At 43.7% G+C, this 18,972-nt stretch overlaps 1 protein-coding gene across 1 annotated transcript; it reads left to right on the forward strand.

Moving 5' to 3' along the window:
• The first annotated feature begins 35 nt into the window (after positions 1-35).
• Positions 36-17,847, forward strand: RPL11 (ribosomal protein L11). Its single transcript, XM_068268797.1, has 6 exons — positions 36-127; positions 5,214-5,361; positions 6,510-6,616; positions 7,741-7,872; positions 12,315-12,425; positions 17,775-17,847. The coding sequence occupies exons 1-6, from the start codon at positions 122-124 to the stop codon at positions 17,802-17,804; spliced, it is 534 nt and encodes a 177-aa protein (XP_068124898.1). The 5' UTR covers positions 36-121; the 3' UTR covers positions 17,805-17,847.
• The last annotated feature ends 1,125 nt before the right edge of the window (positions 17,848-18,972 follow it).

An 18,972-nucleotide genomic window follows, 5' to 3' on the forward strand; every position in this document is an offset into this window, starting at 1 on the left:
TTCCGTAGGTCACGCGGAACGCGATACTGATGGGAAAGAACCACGTTATACGTCACATCTCGCTGCAGCCTAGTATAAAAGGCGAAATCTAAAATCTCGCGATCTCTTCCCATCTCCCAACATGGCGGTGAGTGAAGTTACTTGAGGATTTCGGCCAACACAATCCGCTGCAATCCGTTCCGTGCGGCTATCTGTGGGGTTCGGGCATTGTGTCACCACAGAGTGCTGTTTGCAGGCTCACAGGCACCCACATTATTGCCTGGATAGTAGCGCGAGGGCTGCGGTTTCGGGGACAAGAGCCTTGTTCGCCTTTGCCGGCAGGGTGTACGGTTCTGTAGCTATGTATAGGGTTTTCTTGTTACAGTAATGCGGTGTTTCTGTATTTTTGATTGGTCGTTTGTGTCCTGGTTTCCTATGGTTTACTGGCAAGAGACGTGGAAGTGACTGGTTCTTTATAGTCGATTCAAATGTGTGTGGTAAATTTGTAACTGGTAAGGTTGCAATGTGATGGAATGTTTTGTATAGTTAAATGACTAGAAATATATTGGTTAAGTATGGTACCTCTTTCTTTTATATATATTTTCCCATGTGACTGGACATGACCAGACCTGTCCATCTGCTGCTAGTCTTGCAGGTCCCTGTATATTGCTGTTGCGTTTGACCCTGTGGTCAGCTCAACTGGTAGGTTTGGAAAGATGTGACTTTTGACTTGGGCTGTGTATGCAGGCTACCTTTTTCTGTTTCAAGTAGGTGGTTGTATGGAGTCTGCTTTAACTAATTACCTGATTATATTAATAAACTTTGCAATATGTTGCAGTTCAAGAAATCAATAGTCCTATTACATCTGTCAGCATGGATAGTGTGAAAGCGAAATGTTTAATGTTGTTCAAAGCAGTGCACTCCTCAAAGACTACCCCACTTCACTTTTATCGGTTTGCTATTTGTGCAGCCTTCATTAGATATATGGTCAATTAAATCCCAAATTCCAGGGTGAAGTTAATTTGTGGTACAGGGTTGGAATGTCTCTATTGCTGGTACACACTGTGCAATTTCCTGTCAGATAGATGGGTCGAGTAAATTCCAACAGGTATGACCTTATTTTCGATTGTTTTTTCTGATCATTTGCATGAAAGTGATCAGAAATCGGAGCTGACTGAATTGCCTATCTGACTCCCTTTTTGATGGGAAATTGCATGGTGTCCCAATCTATTAACTGCATCACTTCCTGTCCCGACAGGAAGTAGGAAGTGAAGCTTGTTTGGTTCCATACCACGTCAATAATTAAAAATAAAAATTACAGCAATTGGAGCTTTAGCATTTCTCTTAAGAGTTCTGGAGCTAGTCTCTCAACTACAGGTACTAGCTGAAATTATAAATTAAGCCTTGTATACCAGGCCTGTGGAGTCAGCACAAAAAATTTCCGCTTCCTTAGTTTATGAAACTCCAACTCCTAGTACCCCAAATGGCTCCGACTCCTTAGTATAATACTTAACAGGGCTGTGGATTTTGTACAAAAATCATCCGGCTCCCGACTCCTCAGTTTATGAAATCAATGACTCCGGGTGCCCAAAATTGCCTCGACTTCAACTCCACAGCCCTGTTGTATACAAAGAGAATTTACCACAACATTGGAAGAGATCAACAAGTGCCTCAAGAAACTTTTCAAACTTCATCTCTCCCCCTCTCCATTCTGCTGTGCTCAATGAATGGCTATAGCATAATTGCATTTTTGAGCACTGTTCAATGCCCTGAAATGCAGCTGCAATGATCATTAAATGTGTACAGGGCTTTAATCCTCAAACACTTAAGCGCGATCCCTCATGCGACATGTTGGTCCAGAATCTGCAGATGTGTTGCTAGCCTACAAGCTGAAAATGTGTTCTGTTGCCATGGAGTAGGGAAGAGGGTGGGATGAATAGAACCATTCCTTTGGCCTTTGCTTGCCAAAGACTACCTGAGAGGTGTAGTGTTTGCCAACACATTGAGAGGTTTGGGAGCTGTGTAGACATGCTAGATGGTTGAGAACGTGTTGCTAGGATTTGTATGCCATCTAATCTTTAAAGGAAACCTGATGTGCCAACAGTGCTATGTATTAACCACCCTGGCGTTCTATTAAGATCGCCAGGGCGGCTGCGGGAGGGGTTTTTTTTAATTAAAAAAAACTATTTCATGCAGCCAACTGAAAGTTGGCTGCATGAAAGCCCAATAGATGGCGCTCCGGAGGCGTTCTTCTGCTCGCCTCCGGCGGCCAAAAGTAACACGGAAGGCCGCAATGAGCGGCCTTCCGTGTTTTGCTTACTTCGTCGCCATGGCGCCGAGCGAAGTGACGACATGGACGTCAGCCGACGTCCTGACGTCTGCCGCCTCCGATCCAGCCCTTAGCGCTGGCCGGAACTATTTGTTCCGGCTGCGCAGGGCTCAGGCGGCTGGGGGGACCCTCTTTCGCCGCTGCTCACGGCGGATCGCCGCAGGGCGGCGGCGATCAGGCAGCACACGCGGCTGGCAAAGTGCCGGCTGCGTGTGCTGCTTTTTATTTGGTCAAAATCGGCCCAGCAGGGCCTGAGCGGCACCCTCTGGCGGTAATGGACGAGCTGAACTCGTCTATACCGCTAAGGTGGTTAAAGTTGTCCCCCTATGGGCAGGGTATGCTCTTGGTCTCATAGAACCTTCTCTGTCCTCTCTCCGTCCCCGGTAAAATCATTCAACCTCCAGGTCAAATGCATCTTCAGCCCTCCTCAGACTGCTTTCAGAAGTACTGTCCCGGAGTACTTTTAATAACTAGCGAATCAGTGTTTCACACGCATGAGTAAAGATGTGCACTCGGGGATGTGAGTGCTTCTGAAGACTCCCAAAGTTGGCAAACCTGAGTGGGTAACATGGACATGGAGAGAAAGCTTTGAGGGCTATGTGGAGTCCAGAGTTTCCTGTCTGTAGAGGAGTAAAAACATTTTTCGTCAGTCGATTCAGGGTTGCTTTAAAGGGAACCTAAACTAAGAATATGGATTTCTCCTTTTAAAATACCAGTTGCCAGACTCACCTGCTGATCCTGTGTCTCTAATACTTTTAGCCACAGCCCCTCAAGCATGCAGATCAAATGCTCTGACTGAAGTCAGACTGGATTAGCTGCATGCTTGTTTCAGGTGTGTGATTCAGCCACTGCTACATCCAAAGAGATCAGCAGGACTGATAAGCAACTGGTATTGTTTAAACGGAAACATCCATATCCCTCAGTTAAGGTTCACTTTAACAAAAGATGGCTATCTTGCTCTTGGAATGTGTCAAGCTTTGGTTGATTTTTAACGTGGACCTGAACTCTTGCACAGGGCAAAAAGATAACATATACACCCTGTATGTATTTAAAGAGTTTAGCCTGTCTAATTCCCCCTCATTTGTCTAATCACACGTTGTAATTTATCTCCTCTGTCACCTGACTGCTACGGAAGATAAGCTAATATAAAAAAAGCACAGGATGTTAGTCTGAAGCCTCCAAAAAAACTGTTTGTACATTAGTCCTCTTTGGATTTATTCTAATAGATGAAACTTTGCATCCCTGTGGCTGAACACTCAATTTTTACCCCCAAAATCCTGGGGCAAAAATCCACTACTTTCCAGGTCGTGGATTTTGCTGCCTGGGGAAGGCAGAGCTTAGCGCTGTAGCTCTGCCTCCATTAGCATCAAACTGCGCTGATTGCCGCCTCTCCCCACCCCTCAGTGAAAGAAGACTGAAGGGCGGGGTAGAGGTGGAGATCTGCACAGATGGACGCAGGTAGAGGCAGAGCTAATGCACACAGCTCTGCCTTTACATGGAAGGAGCCCCAAAATTTGCCCTAGGCATTTTGTGGGTATTGACCTTTCAGCCATGGGGATGTGGTGTTTCATCTATGGCATTAATGCTGAAGAGGACTGAAGAAGAAAAAGTATTTTTGGAGGCTTCACTTACATTAAAAATGTCTGCTTCCATAAAAGCAGGAAGTAATAACAGTGCTGATTTGTTGCAGCATTTGTATCAGCTCAAACTAAAAATATTTTTTTTTTCTTTGAAGATTATACTGAACTTTTAACAAACCCCTGTGGGAAATGTGTACCTCAGGAGGGGGATTCCTTTGGTTCCTAATGAGGCATTCTGCATCCTCCGTCCCGGTAATCCAGCACTGCCACACCACAGGCGCTCTCCAGCGATGATCGCTGATTCTTCTCAGCGTGCAGCTTCTAGCTACTGTATACAGTATCAGATGCGGCTGATTACTTCATCAGCCGCATCACCAGTACTGTACACAGTAGCCCAAAGCTGCACGCGGAGAAGAATCGTTGATCATCGTTGGAGAGAGCCTATGGTGAGTAATTATCCCGCTTCTCTATTTACAGCAGCACCAGGGGCACAAGAGGCCAGGGGGCATCGGAGGATCAGAAATGCTGTGGGGTAACAATTTAGTTACAGCAAAGGGGGGGGATCGGGATGGATGATCAGTGAAGGGAGGGGGGGATCAGGAATGCTACCGGCCACCAGCTTGTAGCTGCTCTGCTGGCTCTGTGGGCTTTCCTGGGACTGATAGATGCAGGTTGGCACACTATGGGTAGCCACAATGTGCTGACAGCCATCCATCAGTCCCAAGGAAGCTCCTAAAAGCAGAAAAAAGTGGAGCCAGCTGCGCAGAGCAGCTAGAAATCTCCCTGGCAGCATGGGCGAGCCTGACTCGTCCATACAGATTTCAGCATGTTTTCGTCATTTCCGCTAGGGAGGTTAAGTGAAATTCTATCAGGGCTATTGCAGTTCTTTCAGCAAATGCATTTACAGAATGTTAATGTATGTAGGCTGTCCATGGCCTATGTGCAGCCAAATAGAGAATCTGCTTGTGGTCTGTTTTCAAACTGCATACATTTTAGTTAAAATTGTAGACTTACATCAACTTGCAATTATTTGAATCTGATTATCACTACAGCATGGGAGTGAAGAGAAAAAGGGGTGTGGTCAGTTCTGTCTATACATTGTATATAGATCTCTGGGTAAATAACTTTACCAAAGGTTCTTTGCAATGATTGAGGAACTATGGAATTACTTTCAAATTTCATGCAGTCCTCTTTTTTTTTTTTTTTTTTTTTTTTTTTTTATTGCCAAATGGCAATCCAGTAGGGTGAGTTGGCGCTCCAGTAAGCACTTTTATTCATCTGTAGTTTCAGTAACAAAATTTTTTTTTTAATCCCCCCTCCCCTAGGACAAATCAGAGAAGGAAAACCCTATGCGTGAGCTGAGAATCCGCAAACTCTGCCTCAATATCTGTGTTGGTGAGAGTGGTGACAGACTGACCCGGGCAGCCAAAGTGCTGGAGCAGCTCACTGGGCAGACACCTGTCTTTTCCAAAGGTAAATTGAGATTTGTATGAATGCAGTAATTTTTTCTATTTTTTGAGGGTGGCTAAAAGATTTTTCCTGTTAAGTTCCCAGCAGATTTGATCACTGAATCAGTTGAATTGTGACCTAAAATTAATTTGACGGAATAAAAAATTGGCAGGGGCAGGAGCAGCAGGCAATTCAGTGGGCCATAGCATTGCATGGGACAGTACAATGCTGAGGCTTCATCTTTAACATTTTCTGCTGAATCCTCAGTACCCATGTGTGGTAGGAATTGATTCCTGTGATGTAATTCAATTAGAGGGGTCAGTCGTTTTGCCACATCAGGTGGCAATTTTCAAGTGTGTGGCTAGAATTAAAGAATTTTCTACTACTTTTCCATAAATTTTACTTTGCAAAGTTTTCTTTTTATCAATTCCCTAAATATTCCAGTAAAGTGTGAGAAAGATGTGGGATCAGCCTTCACTAAGCTCCCTAATTTGATGGGCTAATATTACTCATGTGAGTTTTAAATCACCTGCTCTTGTTTCTCATTAGTTATGTGGGCAAGGCTTGAGCAGCTTGTTCTGTGGACACATCCCCCAGCAAAAATTACAAGGGAATTGTTGCAGCTCTAATGAAATTTAACTTGCTGGATCACCTTATAGATGCCATTCATATTGTGACACCCTGTACTTGGGCTGATTTTTCACCTGAAATTATTCCCCATCGATCACCTAGGGCAGTGGTTACCAAACTTTTTTGGGTGAAGGCACCCTTGATGGCTTTGAAATTTTTTTTTTCAAGGCATCCCTCGGAAAAAACTACCGAAATGCTGTTATGACCCTTATCAGGCCATGACCCACTCCAAGTAGCTAGTGATGCTTATTAGGCACCATGATTCCTCTCATGTTCAACTTCAACCATGGTTGCAGGGACTAAAGGTTAACTAGCAGGCAATGCAGCCACATTGTATGTCAATGCGTGGGTGCATTATCTGATATTACATAAAGGATGGGGATGCATGCCGAGGCACCCCTGAAAGGTGCCCTAGGCGCACCAGGGTGCTGTGGCACCCAGTTTGAGAACCCCTGACCTAGGGTGATAGAAATCCAGTGTTCCTAGCTTAACTGGAGATCAAAATGTTTTGTTCATGTGTCTATTTTTCAATCCCTTTCTAGCTCGTTACACCGTCAGATCTTTTGGAATCAGGAGAAATGAGAAAATTGCAGTTCACTGTACTGTTCGGGGCGCTAAAGCAGAGGAGATTTTAGAGAAAGGTCTCAAGGTAATTCGGGCATTAAATCCTAAGAAATGAAACCTGTGTAGTTCATCATGTCTAGGACTTTGGTTATTGTAATGTTTATTGTATCTGGTAAATCCTTTGGTTTTTTTTTCACAATTTACTCTGGACCATAAAGGGTTTAGGTTAGAGCAAGTTACCTTTCTGCGTTGGTGTGAAATAGTTGCCCTTTACTAAAGTTTTCCTTTGGTGAAGCCTCCAAGAGGACAGCAGCGCCGTATGATGTATACAGCGGGGATTTCTTCCCTGCGTGTTTACATTTAGCCTGCGAGCCGCGATCGGAGGCTCGCAGGCTGTGACCATAGTAAAAGTCCAGAATGTTTAATATTGACTAGAAACCTTAAAGTGAATGGGAACCGAACTGTAAGTCAGATACTCACCAGAGGGAGGCTCTGGGTCCCATAGAGCATCCCCTCTCCCGGTCCCCACTGTTGCGCTGGCTCCCCTGTAGCGGTATTCGACAGTTTCGGTCAAATACCGCTGTTTCCCGGCCGAAGGGAGGCTTCGGAGGCCTGAGTGCTTCAAAGACTGGACCGCTCTACACTGCGCATGCGCCCTCAATGACGCACTCGCGCGTGCGCAGTATGGAGCTGCCTGTCTTTGAGAGGACTCGGCCCCCGAAGACTTCCGAAGTCCCCTCGGCGGGGGATGTGAACGGGAAGGCTCATTAGGACCGTGCATTCCCTCTCCTTAGGGGAGTATCTGACTTTTTTTTTTTTTATTTAAATAAGGGTTCACATTAGCTTGAATGCAAGGAGAAACTTGCATATTGCGCATCCTTAGTTGGGACGATGGAGCAAATCTGAGTTGATGCAGAATTTTGCAAATTTATGCAGCTTGAAAAATGGACCATTCTGATTCCACATTGGTGGGATTTGATTAGCCCATTTTTAAGTTGCAAAAACATGTATTCAAAACCTTTGCATAATCTTGTATCAACTTGGAATTATTTCCATCTCCTTCACCAACTCTCTTGTTACTGGGTTTTTTGTTACCCGAGATGCTAAATGTCAGTTGCTGTAATTGGTAACATCTTGTAGGTATTTGTAGCCATTTATGACTGTTAATTATGTGACCTCCATTATTTTTTGTTTTTTTTTTGTTTGCAGGTCAGAGAATATGAACTGCGGAAGAATAACTTCTCTGAAACAGGAAACTTTGGTTTTGGCATTCAAGAGCATATTGATTTGGGCATCAAATATGATCCAAGCATTGGAATCTATGGGCTGGATTTCTATGTGGTATGTAACTTGTAGTGCATGAGTGATGGCTTTTTTTTTTTTTTTCCCCCAAGCAGTCTTGCAAGAAAGACACTGCGCAAAGCTTATTGCATTAGACCAGGGCTTTTTTTAACCCTGTCCTAAAGTACCACCAACAGTGCATGTTTTGTGGAAATCTAGAGGCAGTTAATCAGCTTTGCTGAGACACTAATTACTTCACCTGTAAATGTTTGTGGTTTTCTGCAAAACATGTACTGTTGGAGGACAGGGTTGAAAAGCCCTGCATTAGACTGTAGGGTCTCAACATGGGGTATGTGTACTGCAGGGTAATCTAGCCTTTTTAAAATCTAATAACCTATCACAAATTTGTGTTCTTTAAAGAACAAGGGACACCCATGCTAACCTAGAAATAAAAAACCTATACAAGTAGATGAATACTAGTTCTACTTGCATAACATGTTTTGCACGGTCTACATTATTCCTGTGAATTTTATAAAGAAAAAGCAAATTCTAGGCAGTTTCCATCTTTTACCTTTAACATCCTAAAATTTCTTCTTCTCTTGCAAATTGTATATTCATTTACCTGCCCTCCTCCCAGAGTCTTTAACCACTTTACCCCCGCCCGTACGAATTTCTCCGTCCCTTTTTCCATCCTTTCACCCCCAGTGACGGAGAAATCCGTATTTTCCACGCTCCCGCTCGCTCTAGCGCGCACTCCCGCTCATAAACGCCGCCGGCCGCTCGCCCGGAGATCAATGAACGGGAAAATCCATTCCCGTTCGTTGATCTAAGCCCCGCAGTGATCCGCTGCTTCTCCGATAAGCAGCGCGATCATTGTGAAAAAAAAACTTTCCCAGCCTCCTAGTACTTCCTCCAAGCGTCCGGAAGGACTCTTAGAGGTCGCATTAAACAAAAAGTTACTGTTGCCATCTTGTGGCCAAATAGTAAAACTACACCCTAAAGCATTTTTCGCACACAAATACATTACTTGTACACAAAAAATTAACTCATTACCTCCCACACTCCCCATTTTTTTTGTAATTAAAAAAAATACATACGGGACTGAACTTTTTAAATATTTGTCAGGAGGGTACAACACTGTTACTATATAAATTATGGGCTTGTAATTGGGGATGGACGCAAAACTAAAAAAAACACCTTTATTTCCAAATAAAATATTGGCACCAAACATTGTGATAGGGACATAATTTAAACGGTTTTATAACCGGGACAAATGGGCAAATACATTTCATGGGTTTTAATTACAGTAGCATGCATTTAAAAACTATAATGGCTGAAAACTGAAGATTTTTTTCCCAAATTTTTCCTATTTTCCCATTAAAACATATTTAGAATAAAATTGGCATAATGTCCCACCTAAAGCAAGCCTAATTGGTGGTGGAAAAAACAAGATATAGTTCATTTAATTGTGATAAGTAATGATAGTTATAGATGAACGGAAGGAGCGATGAAAGGTGAAAATTGCTCTGGTGCTTTAGGGGTAAAACCCCCTCAGTGAAGTGGTTAAGACACTACCACTGAGGTCTATATATTAGGAATTGCACTTATGCACTTATGTCATTAGGGGGAACTAAAGGGAAGAGGAGGGATATATTATAGATAAAATGCATGTGACGGTTTGGCAATGGCACTTAAAAGGCCAGTGCTCCTAAAGTATGTGATGACTTCAAACCATAACAGCAGAAAGTTTTTTTTTTTTGTTTTTTTTAAATGTAGGATTATCAGCTTTATCACTTAAAACACTGACAAGTTGCTGTTGAAATTAGATTTTTATGGTGACAATCTTGCTTTAAGAAAACTGTATATAAAACCTAATATGCAATTTAGATTGCAAACTGTAGGAAATGCTTGGAAATGTATATATGTTACGGCCAGAACCCGAAGTTTGGCCAGAACTAGAAGTGGCCGGCCACTTCGGGTTCTGGCCGGCCAATGCGCGAACTGGCCGCTGCGCTGCGGCTAATGTGAGAAATGAAACAATTCCTGTAAGGTTTAATGTGATGTTGTGGCCGCAGCGCAGCAGGGCAAAATGTATCACACATCTTTACTTTATTCAATGGCATTAAGCCGCCCGGCTTTTTCCTCTGCCTCTCTCTCCTCCCCCCCCCCCCCCCCGCCTCTCTCTCCCCCCTTCTCTTATGGGCACAGCCGGGCGGGGACACGCGTGTCCAGGAGAGTCGTTCCTCGCGGCAGGAGAGCAGAGCGGGGAGGCTGCAGACATTGCTTCTGCCAGCACCCGCTCTGCAAGAACGGCAGGATCCCCCTGCCGCGACGAACGACTCCGGAGGGACACGCGTGTCCCCGCCCGGCTGTGCCCATAAAGAGGAGAGAGAGAGGCGGGGGGGGGGGGGGGAGGAGAGAGAGGCAGAGGAAAAAGCCGGGTGGCTTAATGCCATTGAATAAAGTAAAGATGTGTGATACATTTTGCCCTGCTGCGCTGCGGCCACAACATCACATTAAACCTTACAGGAATTGTTTCATTTCTCACATTGGCCGCAGCGCAGCGGCCAGTTCGCGCATTGGCCGGCCAGAACCCGAAGTGGCCGGCCACTTCTAGTTCTGGCCAAACTTCGGGTTCTGGCCGTAACATATACACCAAATGCTTCATACACACTTGAGATAAAAGTCTTTGGAAAAGGCAAGATCAGACCAATTTTACCCCATTCCATGTAGTATGAGAGCCATACTCTACAGTCTATTCTATGGAGCTGAACTCCCCATCAGATAAAATCTTTGCAAGATGCTGCACACAAAGATGCCCGTACACACTCAAAAGATCATTATCTGCAAAAGATCTGTTCCTGCAAATGATCCATTCCTGCAAAATGCATTCATAGTCTATATCTGCAGATCATACACACTTGGTTTAGCAGACTTCATCTGCATATCTGGCAATCATCTGCAGATCTGAAAATCCATCCTGGTGGATCTGATCTGCAGATGATGGTCTGTTAAACCAAGTGTGTATGATGATCTGCAGATATCATAGACTATGAATGCATTTTGCAGGAACGGATCTTTTACAGGAACAGATCTTTTGCAGATGATGATCTTTTGAATGTGTACAGCATCTTTGTGTGCAGCATCCTGCAAAGATTTTATTTGATGGGGAGTGCAGCTCCATAGAATAGACTGTATAGAGTATGGCTCTCATACTACATGGAAGGGGGTAAAATTGGTCTGTGATCGTGCCTTTTCCAAAGACTTTAATCTCAAGTGTATGAACCATAAGGGTGTAATGTTAATGTATGGGTCAAGAGGCATTAAAGGCTGCTACTACTACTCTTAATAAGCTCAGGCTTTCATAAGGGATACTTTCCAAAATGTTGCATTACTGTTACCGAATATAAATCTCTTAAGCCTGGAAGTATGTATATCTATCTATCTATCTATCTATCCGGTCTAGTTACCTTCCTAGGGCTTTAAGACTAAACAAGGCCTACTCTAATGGCAATTGGTTGTCAGATCTGACAATGTCAAACTGTTCTGCATATGCTTGTTCAGGGTCTATTGGTAAACGTTAGAGGCAGAGGATTAGCAGGATAGCCGGGCAACTGGTATTAAAATGAAATCCATATGGCAGCTTCCACATCCGCTCTTCAGTCCTTTAAGTAGCAGTCTTTCTATTTTCCTTTTCCTCTCCCCCATGATTGCTGTCTACTTATTACTCAGCGCTGTACAGGGTATATTTTCTTGTTGCTGTCCCTCTGAGGGTCTCACAATCTACTACCTACAATCCTATCTGCCTTCCATGCTCCTTTAAGAGCCAGAAATCACTTCATCTTGGCTATTAAAATGATGGAGCCATTTTGAATTCTACATCTTTCTGATGTAGCTGCAGCCTATATACATGGTAGCCAATTTCTGCAGGATCCCAATAGATATCTAGGTTTCCTGTTTTATGAAGCTGATGCTGTGAATTATTTCCGGGACTGAAATTCTTGCCTCCATATTGTCACATTACATTTGCAGTCTTGAACAGTTTGTACCTGTAGAATATGAACAATCTGTCACACTTTTTACAACCCTTCTAGACTATAGAATCATCAAGCATAGGCTGCAAGCTAACGGTTTATTTAAAAATTTGTTTTGAAAATGACTGTTCTGTAAAGAAAATGGCACTTTTGTGGTTGCGTAGCTACAGATTCCTAAAGCTATACGAAGACTTTACATTTTTAGGGCACTTTTCCACTCGCTGCGATCTGCTTCAAAAAGTGTATTCTCATTGCACTCTGCTCCGGGGGCTATATGACGTAATCATGGGTAGTGGAAAAGTGCACAGGATCCACAACTGTATTCTACCAAGCTATTAATGTGGAATTTGGACTTTGCTTGGGCACAGAACTCCTTATAGGAACCATGCACCATGCCACTCCATTAGTAAGGTACACTTTTACTGTTGCATGACTTAGATTTGTTTGCAATTTTTGTTTATCCCACAGGTTCTTGGCCGCCCAGGCTTCAGCATTGCCGACAAAAAGCGCAAGACTGGAGTAATTGGTGCAAAGCATCGTATTGGAAAAGAGGAGGCTATGCGTTGGTTCCAGCAGAAGGTAACTAGACAGTGGTTTTTGTTTGTTTGGTAAGACTTGGAAAAAGCAAGATTTAGAGAATGTTTCATCTTTGGTTTAGAATAACTTTACTGCACTTTGAAATTGAAAAAGTACAAAAAAAGTAGGTGAAAAAGTGCTGTCAAAACTATTGCATATTTTCTTGCTGGTGATAGTTTACATCAACAAATTTTAAAATGGCACCTAGGAGAAAACGCAGGAGAAAGTGAATTGCAAGTGGACCCGTATCTCAAACTTCTTCCTTCCGCAAAAAATGCAGATTTAATTGAACAAGCTCAACACCCTGTGGTAAATAGGAAAACATTGGATTTGATATTAAAGGAGTTATCCGGGCAATTTTAATAAAATAAATGCTACTTACTGGGGGCTTCCTCCAGCCCCAAGCTCCCAGGACCTCCCTCGCACATCTCTGCTCTCAGCCGTTCGCTGGAGCGCCGACCCGGTCCCCGGCGATGACGTCAGAGCGACCTGGAGGTCGCTCTGTACTGCGCCTGCGCGATCGGCGCTGTCAATCACAGCCACGTGGGAACTACAGTCCTCAAGGGCTGAGGTCCTTGCACATTTTTGGCACAGCTCAAACGAATCGATGGCACTGAATCAAGAAAGGTGTGGTTCAGCAAGTAGAATCTTTCTCCATTTCTCAGTCCATCCTAAGCACTGGTATGGATATGGCCCTCAAGTACTGGAGTTGGACACCTGGGAAGCAAGGTGATGGTGTAATTTAATTTATAGTGCTGCATAATATGTTGGCGCTTTATAAATACAATAAATAAAATTTTTAATACTTCTACATTCAGGTTTGCTTTAAAACCTAGGATTTCTAATTGTATCACTGGAGGCACAACGCTGTAGTTAACAGGTGTCTAACTCAAGGCCCGCAGGCCGAATTTGGCCCTCCTAGCCATTTTGTGGCCCTCCAGAGCTTCAGATGTGCCGAATTGTAAACAGTAAAATGACCGCACTGCCTTGCCATCCAGAGGAGCACACCAGTAAGTGTTTCTCATTGAAACCATACCAGTTTGGGGGTGAAGCAACTGCCCCTGAGAAATTGGCATGGGGCCCCCTCCTTAGATCCAAATCCCCATGTGGCTGGTAAAACACACACCTACACACCTCAATCAACCCTCTGCATTCTGAACCCCCCCACTTCTTCAATCAGTGACATGCAGTGGGAGCTGGAGGCATGCAGCATAGAACAAGTGGTTATCAGGAAGAACAGAGGAACCCCAACACAGTATTAGAACAGGTAAACTGCTACTCTGCAGAGGATGGAGGGAACAGGGCCTCATCCACCTGAACAGCCCTTCTCCATGTAGGGTCACTATGGCTATGCCACATAGTTTAAGAGTTCAATAGATGTTAAGTCTTATTAAACAACTTTGCTTGAGACTATGCTGTAGATTTTGTCCCCATTTGTGATGGTTTGGCATCCCTGCTGTAGACAGTGCAGTTTTAAGTCTGGTGCACGCATCAGAATTTAGCCAATTTTACCACCTCTATGTAATATGAAAACTTGCCTACACAATGGCCTCAATTCTGGTAGTTATGTAGGTAAATATTTTTTTGTAGGTAAAATACCATGTGAGGGGTGTTCTTCCCTCCCCCTCCTCCATTTTGACATAAACCATGAGTGTCTTTCATAAGTTAGGATAGTCTTTGGGAGAGATGTGGGTTTTTTCTTGGGAGGGGGGGGGGGAGGTGTATTTGATTGTGTAGAAACCTATAAAGTATATTTGTAGGCATCCCTATAGAAATCCTGTAAATATTTGGAGTTTTATTTCTATTTTCTATTACACAGCCTGAATAGGAACAACCCTAAAACAGCAATAAGAACTCCACTAAACTGCAAAATGTATTAAAAAAAATTGACTTCAGGTAGCGGTGGGTCTTAAACTGATAAGTAAATTATGTGCGACCATGCCCCTAATTTCCATGAGTGGCTATTTTCGGTAAATTACCTCATGAATTACCTTAAAGAGAACCCGAGGTGGGTTTGAAGAATGTTATCTGTATACAGAGGCTGAATCTGCCTATACAGCCCAGCCTCTGTTGCTATCCCAAACCCCCCTAAGGTCCCCCTGCACTCTGCAATCCCTCATAAATCACAGCCACGCTGCTGACACACAGCTTGTCAGAGCTGGCTGTGTTTATCTCTATAGTGTCAGTCTGCTGCTCTCCCCGCCTCCTGCAGAACTCTGGTCCCTGCCTGCGTCACTTCCCTCCCCACTGATTGGAGGGAAGGGACGGGGGCAGGGACTGGAGCTATGCAGGAGGCAGGGGAGCAGCGGAGACTGACACTAAAGATGTAAACACAGCCTCACAGCACGGCTGTGATTTATGAGGGTTTGCAGAGTGCAGGGGGACCTTAGGGGGGTTTGGGATAGCAACAGAGGCTGGGCTGTATAGGCAGATCCAGCCTCTGTATGCAGATATGCAGATAACCTTCTTTAAACACACCTTGGGTTCTCTTTAAAATTTACATCATGAGGTAAAATGTGACTACAAAACCTACAAGAATTGCTAAATTTCATTACCTCATAAGGTAAATTACCTCACATGAGGTAATTTGTTAACCCTACCAGAATTGAGGCCAATCTGTTGCTAGTATTCAAAAACTGATGGCCATTATGCTACTTGGAAAATTGGTCAGTGATTGGCCAATTAAAATTGAATGTGTAATCACACTTATGCTTGGTAAATGGTAAAGTGTGACAAGTTTGTTTTCAAACTAATCTGCAGCAGAGTATTTTTGTCTAGTGGGGAATATGTGCTTTGTGGTGTTGGTGAGCAGGCCGGTGCATTTGAAATTCTAAATTGCACTAGACCTTGAAATCCTGCAGGGCCACAGTACATGCCAAAAACCAAGTTCTGTAAACTGGGCAGGGGATGGCACCACCAGACATTCAAGATAGTCTTCAAGGAAGCTATCTTTATATAAGATTTGTATAGCCCTAATTTGGTATAACCTTTCAAAGCAACATAAGCCCAAATAGGAGCTTCAATATGTTTTAGTGATGTACAGTACTTGTGACTGGCTGCTGCATTTGGCACTTGCTAATCGAGAATTGAAACTCTTATGTAGGTATATGGTTGCTTTTACTCTATAAATGATCCTCTTTGTACCCTGAAATAGCATAAATTAATGAAACTGGTATTTAGAGGGCTTGCTGGAACAGTGCCTGAAGTACTATCCAAAGTAACATGTGTCCAGTCCTGGTTGCAGTTTATCCTTGCCGGTCCTTTTTAAAGCAGTAGGATTAGTCATACTATGCCAGGGAAAAGTGGACAAATACTTTATCTACTTAACACATGTATTGTACTGTCCATGTTTTGATTTCAGTGAATTGTATATAGTAAATGAAGAGCATTCTGTTCCTGGTGGGAACCATGTCTTTTTTTCCCACAGTTTAGGCTAAATCCTGATGTCATTTCTGCCCTTTTTTTTTTTCTCCTTCAATCGCTGAGTCCCCTCAGCCTTGTTTGTAAACACTAGTGAGCAGGGGATCGTGTTTCAGATAAGCAACTAGGCAGGGAAATGGAAGAGGAATATATTCTAGATAAAAACTCCCATCATGCTACTGTTTGGCACTGACTACTAAATGACCAATGTTCCTGTATGTGACTCCAAACCATAGCAGCAGAAAGTTTTGAATGCAGGATTAGCATCTTTATCACTTATTATACTCAGACCAGTTGCTGTTGAAATTTGATTTTTATGGTGACAATCCCACTTTAATCACCTTGTAGTGTAAACAAAAATGGAACTATGGCAACTTAAAAAATGTGTAACTTTTGCCTACTCAATCTAAACAGTTAAGGTAGAGCAAAACATTAAAACTACTTGCTTAGAGCTGTCGGCCATACTATCTCAACCCCCCACATATATTAGTAGATAAACCCCTATGCAAACTGGTATGTTTTTCTCCCAGGGCTGTGGAGTAGGTACAAAAACATCTGACTCAGTTTATGAAACCTCTGACTCCAGGTACCCAAAATTGCTCTGACTTTGACTCCGACTCCACAGCTCTGGTTGCTCAATGCCCAAAATGGTCTGATCATGCATGCATGTGCATGTTGACTAGCCCCTAGAGATTGGAACTCAATCACTGGAGCAACAGTTTGAGTACTGTACAGACATACCAGGTAATGCATTCTGTTAAAGGATTGATGGCATGCACACAATAGAATGGTTTCCTGTGTGCAGTTAAAGGGACAATTTATCTAAAGGTGCCCATACACTTATAGATTTGCAGCAGATTTGACCATCAGATTTCTGTCAGATGCCTATCAGGTCGAATCTGACAGGAATGTATCTGGTGTACGAATTGAATTTAAATAGATTTCAGAATGAAATCTATTGAAATTCGATCGAAATGCATTGTTGCACCATTCGATCCAATGCAACCCTGTGGGCCATCGATCGGCTGCCAGCAGCCAATCGACACAGATTTTCCGGACCGAACGATCAAATCGATCGAAATTGTCCGGAAATCAATTGTTCTGCCGATCGATCACTCTTTCTGCTGCATAGAGTTCTAGTCGATTTGATCAAAACGGTCAAATCGGCCATCGATCGCTAGCTAAAATTGACCAGTGTATGGGCCCCTTTAAGGTGCATACACATCCAATTTTGATTGGTCAGCTATTAACCAATTTTACCACTCCATGTAGTTTGAGGGCCAAAAGACTGAATACTATGAACAGATTGTGTAGATAAGCTCTTGTACTACAAGTGGTAAAATTGGATGTGTACCAGCCTGATGCAAACCAAGCAATTTTCTGTCAGATCATTGGGTCAAATGGCATTTCTGACAGGTCCATGTTGATTGTCCATTCTGTATTTCCAATCAAGTTTACCATCTTTTCTGTAGAAGTGATCGGCAAATTGATCGGACCTGTTGGAAATTATCAATTTGACCCACTGGTCTGATGGTATATTGCCTGGTGTATACCAGACATTGGATCTGGTACTCTGGATCTTTTTGGTACATTGGGGGAGTACACTGCATCCATAAATCTACTACTTAGACCATAGTTGGATGCTTGTAGATATTCATACAATGGCTCTTTGACCAGCAAATGTCTCAGTATAGGAAGGGCTTTGTCTGTGGTGAGGGCACAGCTGCAAATGCTGGTTGTGTAGAAGCTAACTTGTTGGGCTGTTTCAAATCTTTCAGCTTTATTTAAAAGTCTGGAGTTCAGTTATATGTATGCTGTAGTTTAATACTGTGTGGCATTCTGGTGTATCAGTTTAGAGTGGAATGATATGTTGTGCAGTGATACTGGTGCTGAAAATGCTTTTATTAACTTATATTTCATTTTCTCTTTCAGTACGATGGAATCATTCTTCCTGGAAAGTGAGCTGCTTCAATTTATAAAAAAAAATAAAAATTCCTTACGAAAATGATTGTCGTTGTTTATTGTGTATGCACTAATGTAGAACATGAAAATGCCATGGGCAGGCTTACTTTGAGACTACAGTCTAGCCTTCTGACTGGGTTGTACTTGGCATCTCTAACCACTACGCGACAGTTTCCACTTGGAAGTGCAATTGTGCTGCATTTGTGCAACCTGCTATTTTCATTTGCCACGATTGTGCCATGAAGCTTTTGAATTGCGCTAAGGGAAAATTAGCACCATGATTTTAAAGGATACATCTGGGGTTAGGGAAAAAATCTACTTGGGGCTTCCTCCAGCTTGTCTGTCCCTTAGCAGATGTCCCCTCCGTTGTAGATGCTGACCTCACCAGGTCGGCATCTTCTGTGTGAGGCTGCGCTTCCATGGCTGGGAGCATTCTGTGCAATACTTCTGCACCTGAGCAGAATGCTTCAGGCTATGTGAGCGGTGGGCTTGCACAGGTACAGAAGATGCCAACCTGGCGGGGTCAACTTCTGCAGCAGAGGGGACACCGGCTGGGAGCAGAGCTACAGGGAGGCTGCCGGGGCTGGAGGAAGCAGCAGGTAAGTAAACCCCCTTGATGTATCTTTTAAACTTAAAAGAGAACGAGATGACGATAGATTTATACATACCTGACGCTTTCTCCAGCTCCATAAGCCTGGATCGCTCCCACACCGCCATCCTCCGCTGCATCTGTCTGCCGGTACCGGGTCCTGTACTTTGGGCCAGTCAACGCAAGCGTAGTGCGTTCCCTCTGTACTACGCAGGCGCACACGTACAAATCCGGAGGGAGCCCCTGTGCATGCTTACAACTGGTCGCGTCTGGCGGAAGTGACGGTACCCGGCGTGGGAGCGATCCAGGCTTATGGAGCTAGAGGAAGCCCCAGGTATGTATAACCTCTTCAGTGTTCTCCCCAGAATTTTTTTCCAGCCGGGTGGCATGAAAAAGTAGCCGGGTGGCATGAAAAAGTAGCCGGGTGGGGAGAGTTGAAAATGCAGGGCAACTGTGCTTACAGCATAGGAGGGAGTGAGGAGGTGAGCCGATGACAGCCGGGTGGTCACAAAATCTAGCCGGGTGGAGCACCCGGCTAAAAGAGCCTGGGGAGAACACTTATCTTTTACCATTTTTAGG

The sequence above is a fragment of the Hyperolius riggenbachi genome, chromosome 2 (assembly GCF_040937935.1).
Source record: "Hyperolius riggenbachi isolate aHypRig1 chromosome 2, aHypRig1.pri, whole genome shotgun sequence".
Lineage (NCBI taxonomy): Eukaryota > Metazoa > Chordata > Amphibia > Anura > Hyperoliidae > Hyperolius > Hyperolius riggenbachi.